Genomic DNA, 18,662 nt, shown 5'->3' with positions numbered 1-18,662 from the left:
TAGCAGCGGAAGACGCCTTGCGCGCGTTTATCATGGTGGGAATGACCTGCTGAGAGAAACCAGCTCGAGTTAGAATCCAGGTTTCAACAGCCACGCCGTTAAACGTAGGGCCCCTGAGCTCTGGTGGCAGATCGGCCCTTGGCGAAGCAGATCTGGGCGGTCTGGTAACCGCCAGGGGACGTCGGCTACGAGCTGAATGAGCTCCGCGTACCAAGCGCGACGAGGCCAATCCGGAGCGACCAGAATGACTGGAACCCCCTCTGTCTTGATTTTCCAGATCATCTTCGGCAGTAAGGGAAGCGGAGAAAACACGTATGGGCGTTGGAACTGATTCCACGGGGATATCAGCGCGCCCACTCCGATAGCCTGGGGATCCCGAGAACGTGCAATGAAATTGTGAACCTTGGTGTTCAATCTGGACGCCATCAGATCCACGTCCGGGGTCCCCCGGCAAAGGCAGATCTGCCGAAAAACCTCTGGAGTTGCCACTCCCCCGAGGCAAGGCCCTGACGGCTCAGAAAGTCCGCCGCCCAGTTTTCGACGCCCAGAATGTGCACCGCGGAAATGGTGGAATGGTTGGCTTCGGCCCAGCAAAGAATGTGGGAGACTTCCTGCATTGCCGCCCTGCTGCGGGTGGTTTAAATATGCCACCGCTGTGACATTGTCCGATTGGACTCGGACTGGGTGACCCGCGAGCAGGGAGTGAAAGCGTCTCAGGGCGAGTCTGATCGCACAAGTCTCCAGGATGTTTATAGGGAGCCTCGACTCCCGCACTGTCCAACGACCCTGAGCAGAGTGGTGAAGAAACACCGCACCCCAGCCGAGGAGACTGGCGTCGGTAGTTACCACTAACCAGCGGATCGGGAGAAAAGACTTCCCCTGGAGGAGAGATGGACCCAGAGTCCACCAAACAAGGGATTGTCTGATCCGCGGGGACAAAGGGCAAAGACGATCGAGGGAGAAGGGACTCCTGTCCCAGATGTCCAGCAGAGCCTGTTGTAGGGGGCGGAGATGGAGTTGAGCAAAGGGGACCGCTTCTATTGCTGCTACCATTTGGCCCAGGATCTTCATGGCGAACCGAATGGGTCGTGGGCGAGGATGGCAGAGCGTCCGGGCTCCTTGCTGAAGCTCTTGGGCCTTGGACCGAGGAAGCAAGACCAGACCCCTTGAGGTGTCCAGGATCATTCCCAGAAATGAGATCCGACGGGCAGGAACGGGGGAGGACTTGTCCAAGTTGATCAACCAGCCCAAGAGCGAAAGAGAATCCAAGGTAATGCGGACGCTTGCCTCGCAGGCCTGAAAAGACGGACCCTTTATGAGGAGGTCGTCTAAGTAAGGTAACACGACCACTCCTCGAGAATGAAGAATGGCCATGACGGCCGCCATGACTTTCGTGAATACCCTGGGCGCCGTGGCAAGACCGAAGGGTAAGGCCGTGAATTGGAAATGGTCCTCTAGGATGGCAAAGCGGAGGAACCTTTGATGTGGCGGGAATATTGGAATGTGAAGATAGGCATCCTTGATGTCTATCGATGCCAGATATTCCCCTCTCTCCAACGAGGAGATGACCGATCGGAGCGATTCCATCCTGAAGTGCCGAACTTTTACGCACTTGTTCAGGAGCTTCAGGTCCAAAATGGGGCGCACTTTCCCATCCTTTTTGGGCACGACGAAGAGGTTTGAGTAAAAACCTCTGAACCTCTCGTGTCCTGGGACCGGAACAATGACCCCGCTCTGGCGGAGGGAACGAATGGCGCAAAGAAGGGCGCGAGACTGAGCCCCCGAATTGGGGAGACGAGAAGGAAAAAACCGAGCTGGAGGGGAGGCATAGAACTCTATTTTGTAGCAAGACGACACCAGATCCCTGACCCATTCGTCGTGAATGACGGAAAGCCAGACTTGCTGAAAAAGAAGTAGACGTCCGCCTACTTTGGTGGTATCGACTGGAACAGTTCCCGAGTCATTGCGAAGGGAATCTAGCAGGCCTGGACCCTCTGGTTCTGGGTTGCCTAAGCTTTCCTCGCCAGGACTGATTCGGCCTTAAAGAGAGACGAACATCTCTGAGCGAGCGGATCGGTCTGATCTGGAAGAGGTGGCAGGATTGGACAAGGCTGGACTGCTACGAAAGGGCCGAAAACGAAAATATGGTTGGCGCTGGAAGGCAGCCTTGGGCCTCTGTTGGGGAAGGAACTTGCTCTTTCCCCCTGTAGCGTCAGAAATAAGCTGGTCTAGCTTTTCTCCAAAAAGACGCCCGCTCTGAAAAGGAAGGGAAATCAGAGACTTTTTAGAGGAGGAATCTGCGCGCCACTCTCTGAGCCAAATGGCTCTTCTGATGGTGATGGTGTTTGAAGCCGCCGTTGCTGCACAGTTCGCTGCATCGAGGGATACGTACATCACGTAATCACCAGCCATGGCAAGCTGTTTGGCAATGTCCGCAACCCACGGGAGATCCTGCTCCAGAACGGATTTTGCTAGGGCATCTGCCCAGGAAAACATCGCCTTGGCCACCCAAGCCGCGGCGAAGGAGGGAGATAGGGAAGAACCTGAGGCTTCGTACACTGAGCGAGCTAGGGAATCTAGCTGGCGTCCTGTGGGGTTCTTAATTGAAGCGCCATCTGGAACGGATAAGAGAGTTTTGGAAGCAAGGCGCGAAACCGGAGGATCTACCAAAGGGGACTCCGTCCAGTCTTTAACAAGATCTGCGGAAAAGGGATACTTCGATTCCAGAGCCTTTTTGCCAGTGAAACGTTTATCCGGACGCTCCCTGTGTCGCCTGACTATATCCAGGAAATCTGGGTGAGGCTAGGGTCACATTGCGTTAGCGCAATCTGCTAGCGCTAAACGGATTGCACTAACGCAATGTTTTTTCCGGGGCCGCGTTTCGGGGTCGCGGTAACGTCCCCGCTCTCGCAGATCCCCGATCTGCGAGAGCGGGGAACGGACCGCGGGCGCGCCTCGGACACTGCAAGCAGCGTCCGCGGCGCGCCACAAAACACCGGCGCGTCGCTAGCGTGAATGGGCGCGCTAACGGACGCGTTGCACGGCGTTAATTTCGCCGTGCAACGCTGTCCATTAGCGCGTTCCCATTAACTCAATGGGAACCTAGCCTGAGACGCGAACGTCTTATGAGAACGTTTGGCTCTAGTAAAGGAGACTGAGTGGTCCGGAGCCGAATTAGGGTCATCGTCCACCTTGAGGGCGTGATTGACTGCCTCAATTAGGGAGTCCACTGTAGATCTAAACTCCGGAGCATCCGGGTCTAAGGATACATCAGACTCACATTCAGAGTCGTGAACGCTACGAGCCCCTAAAGAGGGTGAGCGAGAGGTGGAGCTGCCCGAGGCTGACTGGTGTGATGAGCGTTCAGGAGAGGTAGTGCGGATCCGTTTTCTGGATGACCGTGCCTCTTTTCGGAGAGAGCGGCCCCTGCTGACCGACGATTCCCCTGTTACGGAGGGATCTCAACCCAAGAAAAAGGATTGCCCCGCTCCCCAGGGGGGTTCTGAATGGATTTGATGGCATTGGCTAAAAAATCCACGGACTGAGAAGCGACCCACGCAGGGGGACTAGCTACCCCGGGGTCGGTGGAGGGCTCCTGGGCACTTGGGGCATCGCAGGGTTAGCAGAGGGGGGAACTCTGAGGCCGAGGAAGTGGAGCCTGGCAGGTGGTACACGCAGAAAAGAAGTTAGTATGCACCATAGAGGACTTTTTAGACTTTGACTGGGACATGGTGCACCCTAATGTAAGATAGACCAGGGTCTGAATCTAAGGAAGCGAGGGCGGCGCTGCAGGGGAGAACCTGACGTGGTCTCCTTACCCGTGGTCCTGTGTCCCGCAGAGAGAGAGGAGAGGCGGCGGTGGAGCTTTGACAGTCGGCGATGAAAATGCTGCACTGTGTGGGAAGCTGCGGCTGGAGAGCTGGAGCTGCGGCGTGCAGAGGAAAAAATCCAAGATAGCCGCCGAGAATGGGAAGAGGAGATCTCGCTAGAGCGGCCCCCGGGACTACTCCACACAGCGCGACGGACCGGACGTCTATGAGCGCCATATGCAACGGCGGATACACGCCCTCCTTCTTCCTTCAGGATCCGTGAGACGTTCCAGGTGCGCTTTCCATCCCGGGTTGCCTAGGCTCATATACCCCATTGTCCTATGCTTCCAGTTTTGTTAAAGATATTTCTGATGAAGGTCTTGTGATTCAACCAAAAACGTTTAAATAATCTTTGAACTGGATGCACAAATAAATGGGATGTTCACTTTTTCATCTGAAAGAAACCATTTGAGTGCCAAGTGATTTATTACTATTGGATTGACGGACTGGAAACCTGACTTGGGCACCACACAGGATCCTTGAGTGCCGTGTGTTTTGTCTTGATCCAAGTTTGTAGGTTGCCTTCCTCGCACCTGCTTTTTCAGCTTTGCCCTTAAATTTTCCTTAGAATTGAGAGCAGGGCTTTATGACGGCCACTCCAAAATATTGACTTGGTTATCCTTTAGCCACTTTTTACCATTTTGGCAGTATGGTTCGGGTCATTGCCCACTTGGAAGACCCATATCCGCCCAAACTTTAACTTCCTGGCTGAGGTCTTGAGATGTTGCTTCAGTATTGTAACAATCTTCTTTTCTCATGATGTCATTTTGTGAAGTGCATTAGTCCCTCATGCAGCAAAACAACAACACAACATGATGCTGCCACCCCCTTGTTTCACAGTTGGAATGGTGTTCTTAGGCTTCCAAGCTTCTCCCTTTTTCCTCCAAACGTAATGATGGTCATTTTGCCCAAAACGTTAAATTTTAGTTTAATCAAACCACAGAACATGTCTCAAAAAATTAAGATCTTTATTCCTGTGTGCATTTGCAAACATTGGCTTGTTTATGTTTCTTTTGGAGTAATAGCTTCTTCCTGGCAGTGTGGCCATTAAGCCCATGTTGATACAGTACTCATTTCACTGTGGATATTAACACAATCTTACCAGTTTCTGCCATCATCTTCACAAGGTCTTGTGCTTGTTATTGGGCTGATATGCACATTTAAGACCAAAGCACGTTTATCTCTGGGACAAAGAACCCGTCTGCTTCCTGAGTGGTACGATGGCAGCCCAGAATTGTTTAAGGCATAGGTATCTTAGTGTATGTAAACTTTTGATTTTGCAGTAAGTAATAAAAATGCCTTAAAACATTAATTCATTATTATGACATTTGGCATATATTAATAATAATAATCCTAATTGACCTAAAAACGGGAAAGGTTTATTCTGATTTCATGACAGATATTGGGAAAAACATGCACGTGTCTTTTTATATAGTGTGTGCAAACTTCTAGTTTCTACTGTATTTATTAAAAAGACGCAATTCCTAAACCCTTACTCCAATTAGCATGTTACTACCCTCAAATAAAGCGGAGAGTCTACATTTTAAGCCTATAAGTGTATATTGAATACGTTTTGGTAAACCGCTAAAAAGCCAAAACTTGTGTCACTGTCCAAATATTTCTGGTGGCATGAAACACCAAAAGTAACAAAATTTTTCAACAACTCCCAAATTGTGCAAAAATGTTACACGTCTCTTAAGGCATTTTACACCAGAATCATGGTGTAAACACATTAATGGATAGGCCTATATGGTTATTTTAATGAAAACTGACATGATTCGGAGAATGCTATTGTTTATTCCTACCTCAATGCAGAAGTGGATCACTTCTGACAGATAGTGGACAATGACTGACACTTCACTTTCCATGAGTTCATCAAATACTTCCATTGCTTCACAGGCCTGGACCTAATAAAAAGTGATAACGGTAGAAAAGAAAAGTTCATATGAGTGGTCTCACAAGTGAGAGACCTCCATGCAGAGATTCGAACTGTTGAAGGGCATTTCCTAAGAAACAAAAATTAGTTTGAAAGTTGATTTTAATTAATAGATCTTGGAATAATAAGTTCCACAAAAAGATTCAATTAAAAAAAATATTCCTGTGCTGAGATAATCTCAAATGTGCCCAAGCTATGCAGGACTGTGGAGTCAACAAGGCAAACCTCCGACTCCACAGCACTGGTCACTACTGATCATGTACAAAAAGTTCAGCACAGATTCATCTCAAATAAAAACCAAGATCCTTACATCAGGAACAGAACAGACATTTATAGGACATTTCATAACTTTCCCAAATTATTATGAAAACATTTACACCACATCCTGCACTGTACTACTGTACCCAATTTATTATATATTTTAGAAATTGGTCCATTTTATACAGACTCCACCAAAAAGGAGACAGACTATGAAGCCACAGCCCTGCTGCTATGTACTGTGTAATAGCTGTGTCTGACCGTGCAGGAATATGGCCTGATTATACCATAGCTGCAGGACAGGAAAAGAACCAAAAAAGAGAGTATACAGACAGGACAGTATGGGATCACAGCTGATTCTTTCTGTGAGGTAAAGCATTTCTCTGACTGTTTAAAAAAAAAAAAAAAAAAAAAAGTGTTACATCAAATAATTTTTTGCGATCCTGTTCTGTAATGTCTGTATACTCATTTGTTTCCTCCCTGCCCAGGAGATGTGGAAAGTACAAACCATGTTCCTGGACAGTCAGACAGTACACAGCAGGGGCACATTTATAAGATTATCTCAGCACAGGAACATTTTATATAAATACATCCAATTGTGAAGCTTATCATTCCAAGATTTATTGATTAAAATTAACTTTGTAAAGACTTTCACAGGGAGTTACACCTTGAAGACTTTTAAGAGTCTTCAAGGTGTAACTCCCTGTGAAAAATTACTATTTACAAAGAAAACTGGATAAAACTGCTTGTTAAATGCTACTATAACCCAGAGATTTTTGCTGAAATCAATCAGACTGTTTCAGACAGCTGTTGGCATTATAGTTCCCATGCTGGCTCTTCCTGCAATATATTTAGGAAATCCTTGACATTCATACACTAATAGAATAGCATTCAAGCATAATTTCTGATAGGGCCTTTTATTTTCTTACAGAATTGTCCCTCTAGATTCTTCAATTGGTCTCCTTAACCCCTTTACCCCCAAGGGTGGTTTGCACGTTAATGACCAGGCCAATTTTTACAATTCTGACCACTGTCCCTTTATGAGGTTATAACTCTGGAACGCTTCAACGGATCCTGGTGATTCTGACATTGTTTTCTCATGACATATTGTACTTCATGATAGTGGTAACATTTCTTTGATATTACTTGCGTTAATTTGTGCAAAAAATGGAAATTTGGCGAAAATTTTCAAAATTTTGCAATTTTCCAACTTTACATTTTTATGCAATTAAATCAGAGATATGTCACACAAAATACTTAATAAGTAACATGTCCCACATGACTACATCAGCACAATTTAGGAACCAAAATTTTTTTTTGTTAGGGAGTTATAAGGGTCAAATTTGACCAGCAATTTCTCATTTTTACAACACCATTTTTTTTTTTAGGGACCACATCTCATTTGAAGTCATTTTGAGGGGTCTATATGATAGAAAATACCCAAGTGTGACACCATTCTAAAAACTGCACCCCTGAAGGTGCTCAAAACCACATTCAAGAAGTTTATTAACCCTTCAGGTGTTTCACAGGAATTTTTGGAATGTTTAAATAAAAATGAACATTTAACTTTTTTTCACAAAAAATTTAAAAGGGTAACAGGAGAAAATGGACCCCAAACGTTGTTGTACAATTTGTCCTGAGTATGCCGATATCCCACATGTGGGTGTAAACCACTGTCTGGGCGCATGACAGAGCTCGGAAGTGAAGGAGCGCCATTTGACTTTTCAATGCAAAATTGACTGGAATTGAGATGGGACGCCATGTTGTGTTTGGAGAGCCCCTGATGTGCCTAAACATTGAAACCACCCACAAGTGATACCATTTTGGAAAGTAGGCCCCCTAAGGAACTTATCTAGAGGTGTGGTGAGCACTTTGACCCACCAAGTGCTTCACAAAAGTTTATAATGCAGAACCGTAAAAATAAAAAATCATATTTTTTCACAAAAATCATCTTTTCGCACCCAATTTTTTATTTACCCAAAGGTAAGAGAAGAAATTGGACCCCAAAAGTTGTTGTACAATTTCTCCTGAGTACGCTGATACCCCATATGTGGGGGTAAACCACTGTTTGGGCGCATGGGAGAGCTCGGATGGGAAGGAGCGCCGTTTGACTTTTCAATGCAAAATTGACAGGAATTGAGATGGGACGCCATGTTGCATTTGGAGAGCCACTGATGTGCCTAAACATTGAAACCCCCCCCACAAGTGACACCATTTTGGAAAGTAGACACCCTAAGGAACTCATCTAGATGTGTGGTGAGCACTTTGACCCACCAAGGGCTTCACAGAAGTTTATAATGCAGAGCCGAAAAAATAAAACAAAAATTTTTCCCACAAAAATTATATTTTAGCCCCCAGTTTTGTATTTTCCTAAAGGTAACAGGAAAAATTGGACCCTCAAAAATGTTGTCCAATTTGTCCTGAGTGCACTGATACCCCATATGTGGGGGGGAACCACCGTTTGGGCGCATGGGAAGGCTCGGAAGGGAAGGAGCGCCATTTGGAATGCAGACTTAGATGGAATGGTCTGCAGGCGTCACATTGCGTTTGCAAAGCCCCTTATGTACCTAAACAGTGGGAACCCCCCACAAGTGACACCATTTTGGAAAGTAGACCCCCTAAGGAACTTATGTAGATGTGTTGTGAGAGCTTTGAACCCCCAAGTGTTTCACTACAGTTCATAACGCAGAGCCGTGCAAATAAAAAAAAATTTGCACAAAAATTATTTTTTAGCCCCCAGTTTTGTATTTTTCCAAGGGTAACAGGAGACATTGGACCCTAAATATTGTTGTCCAATTTGTCCTGAGTACGCTGATACCCGATATGTGGGGGGGAACCACCTTTTGAGCGCACGGCAGAGCTCGGAAGGAAAGGAGCGCCATTTGGAATGCAGACTTAGATGGAATGGTCTGTAGGCGTCACATTGCGTTTGCAGAGCCTCCATGGAACTTATCTAGATGTGTTGTGAGAACTTTGCCCCCCAAGTGTTTCACTATAGTTTATAACGCAGAGCCGTGAAAATAAAAAAAATAAAAAAAATTCCCCCCAAAATTATTTTTTAGCCCCCAGTTTTGTATTTTCCCGAGGGTAAGAGGAGAAACTGGACCCCAAAAGTTGTTGTCCAATGTGTCCTGAGTACGCCGATACCCCATATGTTGGGGTAAACCCCTGTTTGGGCACACGGGAGAGCTCGGAAGGGAAGGAGCACTGTTTTACTTTTTCAACACACAATAAGCTGGAATTGAGATCGGACACCATGTCGCGTTTGGAGAGCCCCTGATGTGCCTAAACAGTGGAAACCCCCCATTTATAGCTGAAACCCTAATCCAAACACACCCCTAACCCTAATCCCAACAGTAACCCTAAACACACCCCTAACCCTAATCCCAACCATAAATGTAATCCAAACCCTAACCGTAACTTTAGCCCCAACCCTAACGGGAAAATGGAAATAAATACATTTTTTAAAATTTTTTAATTTTTCCCTAAACTAAGGGGGTAATGAAGGGGGGGTTTGATTTACTTTTATAGCGGGTTTTTTAGCGGATTTTTATGATTGGCAGCCATCACACACTGAAAGACGCTTTTTATTGAAAAAAAATATTTTTTGCGTTACCACATTTTGAGAGCTATAATTTTTCCATATTTTGGTCCACAGAGTCATGTGAGGTCTTGTTTTTTGCGGGACGAGTTGACGTTTTTATTGGTAACATTTTCGGGCACGTGACAATTTTTGATCGCCTTTTTTTCCGATTTTTGTGAGGCAGAATGACCAAAAACCAGCTATTCATGAATTTCTTTTGGGGGAGGCGTTTATACCGTTCTACGTTTGGTAAAATTGATAAAGCAGTTTTATTCTTCGGGTCAGTACGATTACAGCGATACCTCATTTATATCATTTTTTTATGTTTTGGCGCTTTTATACGATAAAAACTATTTAATAGAAAAAATAATTATTTTTGCATCGCTTTATTCTGAGGTCTATAACTTTTTTATTTTTTGGCTGATGATGCTGTATGGCGGCTCGTTTTTTGCGGGACAAGATGACGTTTTCAGCGGTACCATGGCTATTTATATCTGTCTTTTTGATCGCGTGTTATTCCACTTTTCGTTCGGCGGTATGATAATAAACCGTTGTTTTTTGCCTCTTTTTTTTTTTCTTACGGGGTTAACTGAAGGGGTTAACTAGTGGGCTAGTTTTATAGGTCGGGCTGTTACGGACGCGGCGATACTAAATATGTGTATATTTTTTTTTACTTTGTCCCAGGGGGGGACATCACAGATCGTTGATCTGACAGATTGCACAGAACTCTGTCAGATCAGCGATCTGAGTTAGAGCAGTGCAGGGTTACAAAGCGCCTGCTCTGAGCAGGCACTTGGTAAGCCACCTCCCTACCTGCAGGACCCGGATGCCGTGGCCATCTTGGATCCGGGCCTGCTACAGGGAGGGAGGTAAGGAGACCCTCGGAGCAACGCAATCACATTGCGTTGCTGCGGGGGTCTCAGGGAAGCACGCAGGGAGCCCCCTCCCTGCGCGATGCTTCCCTGTACCGCCGGCACATCGCAATCATGTTTGATCGTGGTGTGCTGGGGGTTAATTTGCCGGGGGCGGTCCGTGACTGCTCCTGGCACATAGTACCGGATGTCAGCTGCGATAGGCAGCTGACAGCCGACTGCGATCGGCCGCGCTCCCCCTGTGAGCGCGGCCGATCGCGTATGACGTACTATCCAGTCGGTGTTCATACAGACCCACCCCACCTCGACGGGATAGTACGTCTAATGTCAGAAAGGGGTTAAGATTGATTTCAGTGATCCATTGAGCCCTGAGACACAATACCATCCTTGAGTTTATTTGAAAAACAAAACAATTAAATCTTTGACACTTAAATCCAATTTGCATAATAATTTGCAACACAGTGTATACACGATATACAGGAGGAGATTACATACAGATACATACTATATACAGGGGAGATGACACACAGGTATATACTATATACAGGAGCAGATGACACGTGTATACTATATACAGGAGGAGATGACTTACAGGTATATATTATATACAGGAGGAGATGACATACAGGTATATACTATATACAGGAGGAGATGACTTACAGGTATATACTATATAAAAGAGATGACACACCGGTATATACTATATACAGGAGGAGATGACATACAGGTATATACTATGTACAGGAGGAGATGAGACACAGGTATGTACTATATACAGGAGGAGATGACTTACAGGTATATACTATATAAGAGGAGATGACACAGGTATATACAGGAGGAGATGACATACAGTAGGTACATACTATATACAGGGGATACCTTAGCAACCAGGCAACCCCCACATGTACTTATGCTGGCTAGCAGATGTAAATCATTCAGCTGCGGCAAGAAAAACGAAATCTCCGAGCACTAAGGCCATGTTCACACGTTCCTGATTTCCCTGCTGTTTTTTCTGCACTAAAAACCGCAGCTCTTGGCAGAAAACGCAGGTGCGTTTTTTGGTGCGTTTTTTTGATGCGCTTTTTAGTGCAGTTTTTTATGCAGTTTTCTCTGCTGAGTCTGTGTTTTCTAGGAAGTTTTTTTTAGGGTTAAAATGGCTGAAAATACCCTACCCCTACCCCTAACCCTAACCCTAGTTCTATCTGTAGTGGGGGAAAAAAAAAAATTCTTTATTTTTTTATTGTTCCTACCTATGGGGGTGACAAAGGAGGGGGGGGGGGGTCATTTACTATTTTTTTATTTTGATCACTGAGAGATTATATCTCAGTTTTCAAAATGCACTTTGGAACGAATCTGCCGGCCGGCAGATTCGGCGGGCGCACTGCGCATTTTGGAAGATGGCGGCGCCCAGGGAGAAGACGGCCGGACGGACACCGGGAGGCCCGGTAAGTATAAGGGGGGAGATGAGGGCACGGGGGGGGGGGCGTCGGAGCACGGGGGGTGGCATCGGAGCACGGGGGGGTGGGATTGGGGCACGGGGGGGGGCAGCCACACTCCGCCCACGCACTTCCTGCTGCAGCGGTTCTGCACCACAAACCGCAGAAAACCCGCAGATATTTTTTTCGTCTGCAGGTTTTACTGCGGGTTTGACCCTCACAATGGAGGTCTATGGGTGCAGAACCGCTGCAGTTCCGCACAAAGAAGTGACATGGTACTTCTTTTTTACCGCAGCTATTCAGCGCGGGTTTTTTAGTGCATTTCCGCAATGTGGGCACAGCGGTTCCTGTTTTCCATAGGGTACATTGTACTGTACCCTGCATGGAACACAGCTGCGGACCCGCAGCGGCAAAATCGCGGCGGTTCCGCAGTTAAAACCGCATAGTGTGAACATGGCCTTAAAAATACTCGGAGGACCCCTGAGCATGCTCGAGAAATCTCGAGTAACGAGTATATTCGCTCATCACTAATAGAGATCCAATCACTGAAGGCAGGCGGTGTCATCTTGCTGGAGAAGAAAAGAAAAAAATGTCCTCCTCCAAGATGGCGCCTCCTGCCCAGTAGCAGCTCTCGGAGATTGCTATCAGCTGCTATTGCACATGGCTGGCAAATGCATTCAGAAGCTTTTTTTTTTTTTTTTTTAAGTATGATTCATTATGCAAACTAGGGGGCGGGTCAGTGAGGAATCAGTGACCTGTCAGCAGGCTGCATTATGAACAGCTAATCAGAGCACCACATAAAGACCCCCCCACACACACAGGCCGCCCCGCAGCACGAGCATATCATTAAATAAAAACTGAAAATAAAGATTAAACAACAACCACAAGACGTATTTCATCAACCAAGGTATCACTTTAATCAGTATAATGGAGCTGAACTGACACTGTCTGTAGGTTACCGTGCACAATCCTGCTGACAGGTTCACTTTAAGTTGGCACAGCTAAACAGGGCACTTGAAATTAAGGGAGCTGTCATAATGTGCACAGGCATAATGTGCCAGTATTTTTAGATGGAATATTAACCCCTTTCTGACATCTGACGTACTATCCCGTCGAGGTGGGGTGGGCCCGTATGACCACCGACGGGATAATACGTCATTGTGCTGACATCCAGCACAATATGCCAGGAGCTGTCACGGACCGCTCCCGACACATTAACCCCTGGCACACCGCAATCAAACATGATCGCGGTGTGCCGGCGGTACAGGGAAGCATCGCGCAGGGAGGGGGCTCCCTGCGTGTTTCCCTGAGACCCACGGAGCCTCCCGAAGGTCTCTTACCATCTTCCTCGTTGCAGGCCCCGGATCCAAAATGGCCGCGGCATTCCGGTCCCTGCAGGGAGGGAGGTGGCTTCACGGCGCCTGCTCAGAGCAGGCACTGTGAAACCTGGAGCTGTGCATGTCAGATCGCTGATCTGACACAGTGCACAGCAAAGTGTCAGGTCAGCGATCTTACACTATAACATGATGCCCAACAGCCACCACCAACAGATAAGTTCCTTAGGGGGTCTACTTTCTAAAATGGTGTCACTTGTGGGGGGGTTTCAATGTTTAGGCACATCAGTGGCTCTCCAAACACAACATCTCAATTCCTGTCAATTTTGCATTGAAAAGTCAAACGGCGCTCCTTCCCATCCGAGCTCTCCCATGCGCCTAAACAGTGGATTACCCCCACATATGGGGTATCCGCGTACTCAGGACAAATTGTACAACAACTTTTGGGGTCCAATTTCTTCTTACCCTTGGGAAAATAAAAAATTTGGGGCGAAAAGATAATTTTTGTGAAAAAATATGATTTTTTATTTTTACGGTTCTGCATTTTAAACTTCTGTGAAGCACTTAGTGGGTCAAAGTGCTCACCACACCTCTAGATAAGTATATAGGAGGCTATATGGAGGCTCATACTATATAGCAGGCGATGTGGGGGCTCATATTTTATTATAGGAGGCTATGTGGGGGCTTAGACGTTATGTAGGGGGGTTGTGTGCGGGCTCATACGGTATAAAGCAGTATTTCCATCTCAGAGACTATCCCAATATGTAGTAGCTGTAATAATAATATCAAAAATTAAAATTAGAAATGTAGTAGAATTCTTCTGATTCGCTATGTCACAGGGCATTGGAGTAGCTTAGGTATCCAAGGTTACGACCACTCAGTGTTAGTTGTTAGTGGTCGTAACTATGGATACCTAAGCTACTGCAATGCCCTGCATATGGGGTAAGTGACATTGCTTATCACAAGAATTATACTACCTTTCTAATTGGAGGAATTTGCTAATATTATAATTATACCAACTACATATTGGAATAGGATCTCTGAGACCCCTGAGAAAGCCACCTTTGTATGGCGACACGCGTCGGGTTTTCCGCTTCACCTGCGCTTGGTAATACTGGGCCATTCATCGCTTCTCTGGCTCATGGTATTGTATGCAATTTGCGTGTTGCAATTTGCGTGTTTGCCATTTTACAAATGGCAGACACGACGCTCAAAAAAACGTTGCAAGCAACTGTTTTTTGTTCGGACGGTCTGCCACAACACGACGCAACCATCGCACGACGGTTGCGACGTGTCGCAATGCGTCGCTAATACACGCCTATGGAGAAAAAACGCAGGATGCGTTTTTTCTGCAAAACGACGCATTGCGGCGTGCAGTGTACGACGCTAGTGTGAAAGTAGCCTTAGGTACACTGGGATTCCAGTGTACATTCATTACAGGGTTTCTCTGTGAGTGATATTGTGTTACAACTAGCAGCACTGTGTTTTCTCCTCTGTGCATTGATGGGACACTGCTCTGCATATTTGCATTTAAGCAATTATGTTTCCCCATTTCTACCTATATTGCATCTTGGTGGGGAAGTGGCACATTTAGAGGTCATCCTATCTGTCAGGGTATGGATTTTGCATCTTATAGCCCGGCAGTAGTGGAGCAGCAGATCACAGGAGGCAGGAGCCGGCGGCTGCGGCTAATTCCTGCACCTGAAGCTAAAGAGAAATTAATATTCACTGCATTACATGCAGCGTGGAGGGGGTGTGCATACCAGGATAGGGATGAGGGGGCGTGCATACCCGGACAGGGATGAGGAGGGCATGCATACGAGGACAGGGATGAGGAGGGCGTGCATAAGAGGACAGGGATGAGGAGGGCATGCATACGAGGACAGGGATGAGGAGGGCATGAATACGAGGACAGGGATGAGGAGGGCATGCATACGAGGACAGGGATGAGGAGGGCATGCATACGAGGACAGGGATGAGGAGGGCATGCATACGAGGACAGGGATGAGGAGGGCATGCATACGAGGACAGGGATGAGGAGGGCATGCATACGAGGACAGGGATGAGGGGGCCGTGCATACCAGGATGGGGATGAGAGGCCGCATATACCAGGATGGGGATGAGGGGGCCGTGCATACCAGGATGGGGATGAGGGGGCCATGCATACCAGGATGGGGATGAGGGAGCCACACATACCAGGATAGGGATGAGGTGGCCATGCATACCAGGATAGGGATGAGGCACTTTCTATGCTTAAACCCTTCATGACCCAGCCAATTTTGACCTTAATGACCTGGCCGTATTTTGCAATTCTGACCAGTGTCCCTTTATGAGAGAACTCAGGATCGCTTCAACAGATCCTAGCGATTCTGAGATTGCTTTTTCGTGACATATTGGGCTTCACGTTAGTAGTAAATTTAGGTCGATAATTTTTGCGTTTATTTGTGAAAAAATGGAAATTTGGCTAAAATTTTGAAAATTTAGCAATTTTTAAATTTAGAATTTTTATTCTGTTAAACGAGAGAGAGTTATGTGACACAAAATAGTTAATAAATAACATTACCCACATGTCTACTTTACATCAGCACGATTTTGGAAACAAAATTTTTTTTTTTGCTAGGAAGTTATAAGGGTTAAAATTTGACCAGCAATTTCTCATTTTTACAGCAAAATTTACAAAACCATTTTTTTTAGGGACCACCTCACATTTGAAGTCAGTTTGAGGGGTTTACGTGGCTTAAAATACCCAAAAGTGACACCATTCTAAAAACTGCACCCCTCAAGGTACTCAAAACCACATTCAAGAAGTTTATCAACCCTTCAGGTGCTTCACAGCAGCAGAAGCATCATGGAAGGAAAAAATGAACATTTAACTTTTTAGTCACAAAAATGATCTTTTAGCAACAATTTTTTTTATTTTCCCAAGGTTAAAAAGAGAAACTGGACACCAAAAGTTATTGTACAATTTGTCCTGAGTACGCCAATACCCCATATGTGGGGGGGAACCACTGTTTGGGTGCACGACAGGGTTCGGAAGGGAAGGAGCGCCATTTGACTTTTTCAATGAAAAATTGGCTCCAATCTTTAGCGGACACCATGTCACGTTTGGAGAGCCCCTGTGTGCCTAAACATTTGAGTTCCCCCACAAGTGACCCCATTTTGGAAACTAGACCCCCCCAAGGAACTTATCTAGATGCATAGTGAGCACTCTGAACCCCCAGGTGCTTCAAAAATTGATCCGTAAAAATGAAAAAGTACTTTTTTTTTTTTCACAAAAAATTTCTTTTAGCCTCAATTTGTTCATTTCCACATGGGCAACAGGATAAAATGGATCCTAAAATGTGTTTGGCAATTTCTCCTGAGTACACCGATACCTCATATGTGGTCACAAACCACTGTTTGTGCACACGGCAAGGTTCGGAAGGGAAGAAGCGCCATTTGACTTTTTGAATGAAAAATTAGCTCCAATCGTTAGCGGACACCATGTCGCGTTTGGAGAGCCCCTGTGTGCCTAAACATTGGAGCTCCCCCACGTGACCCCATTTTGGAAACTAGAGCTCCCACGGAACTAATCTAGATGTGCGGTGACCACTTTAAACCCCCAAGTCCTTCACAGAAGTTTATAACGCAGAGCCGTGAAAATAAAAAATAATTTTTCTTTCCTCAAAAATTATGTTTTAGCAAGCAATTTTTTATTTTCGCAAGAGTAACAGGAGAAATTGGACCCCAAAAGTTGTTGTCCAATTTGTCCTGAGTACACTTATACCCCATACGTGGGGGGGGGGAACCACTGTTTGGGCACACGTCGGGGCTCGGAAGGGAAGTAGTGACGTTTTGGAATGCAGACTTTGATGGAATGGTCTGCGGGCATCGTGTTACGTTTGCAGAGCCCCTGATGTGCCTGAACAGTAGAAACCCCCCACAAGTGACCCCATTTTGGAAACTAGACCCCCCAAGGACCTTATTTAGATATGTGGTGAGCACTTTGAACCCCCAAGTGCTTCACAGAAGTTTACAACGCAGAGCCATGAAAATAAAAAATCATTTTTCTTTCCTCAAAAATGATTTTTAGCAAGCAATTTTTTATTTTCACAAGGGTAACAGGAGAAATTGGACCGCAATAGTTGTTGCCCAATTTGTCCAGAGTATGCTGGTACCCCATATGTTGGGGTAAACCACTGTTTGGGCGCACGTCGGGGCTCGGAAGGGAGGGAGCAAAATTTGACTTTTTGAACGCAAGATTGGCTGGAATCAATGGTGGCGCCATGTTGCGTTTGGAGACCCCTGATGTGCCTAAACAGTGGAAACCCCTCAATTCTAACTCCAACACTAACCCCAACACACTCCTAACCCTAATCCCAACTCTAGCCATAACCCTAATCACATCCCTAACACACCCCTAACCCCAACCCTAACCCCGACACACCCCTAACCCCAACCCTAACCCTAATGCCAACCCTAACCACAACCCTAACCCCAACACACTCCTAACCATAACCCTAACCACAAGCCTAATCTTAACCCTATTTCCAACCCTAACTCTAATTCCAACCCTAACCCTAAGGCTATGTGCCCACGTTGCGGATTCGTGTGAGATTTTTCCGCACCATTTTTGAAAAAACCACAGGTAAAAGGCACTGCGTTTTACCTGCGGATTTACCGCGGATTTCCAGTGTTTTTTGCTCGGATTTCACCTGCGGATTCCTATTGAGGAACAGGTGTAAAACACTGCGGAATCCGCACAAAGAATTGACATGCTGCAGAAAATACAACGCAGCATTTCCGAGCAGTATTTTCCGCACCATGGGCACAGTGGATTTGGTTTTCCATAGGTTTACATGGTACTATAAAACCTGATGGAAAACTGCTACGAATCCGCAGCGGCCAATTCGCTGCGGATCTGCAGCCAAATCCGCACCATGTGCACATAGCCTAATTCTAAGGGTATGTGCACATGCTGCGGAAAACGCTGCGGATCCGCAGCTGCGGAAAAAACTGCGTGGAAACGCTGTGGTTTACATTCCGCAGCATGTCACTTCTTTCTGCGGATTCCGCAGCGGTTTTACAACTGCTCCAATAGAAAACCGCAGTTGTAGAACCGCAGTGAAATCTGCAGAAAAACCGCGATAAATCTGTAGCGGTTTTGCACTGCGAATTTATCAAATCCGCTGCGGAAAAATCCACAGAGGAGCAAAATACGTGTGCACATACGTAACCCTAACCCTAGTTCTAACACTAGTAGAAAAAAAAAAATTCTTTATTTTATTATAGTCCCTACCTATGGGGGTGATAAAGGGGGGGGGGGTTCATTTACTATTTTTTTTTTATTTTGATCACTGTGATAAAACCTATCACAGTGATCAAAATGTACATG

The 18,662-nt window shown here is 46.1% G+C and overlaps 1 protein-coding gene across 1 annotated transcript in view; it reads right to left on the bottom strand.

The window, feature by feature from the left end:
• Positions 1-18,662, bottom strand: part of IPO4 (importin 4) — a 320,435-nt gene that overhangs the window by 235,230 nt on the left and 66,543 nt on the right. The window contains exon 8 of the mRNA XM_069762452.1: positions 5,675-5,776. Coding sequence (XP_069618553.1) covers positions 5,675-5,776 — 102 coding nt within the window. The remainder of the gene's footprint in view (positions 1-5,674; positions 5,777-18,662) is intronic.

Source organism: Ranitomeya imitator, chromosome 1 (genome assembly GCF_032444005.1).
Source record: "Ranitomeya imitator isolate aRanImi1 chromosome 1, aRanImi1.pri, whole genome shotgun sequence".
NCBI classification, from domain to species: Eukaryota; Metazoa; Chordata; class Amphibia; order Anura; family Dendrobatidae; genus Ranitomeya; species Ranitomeya imitator.
This window is presented reverse-complemented; position numbering and strand designations above follow the sequence as displayed.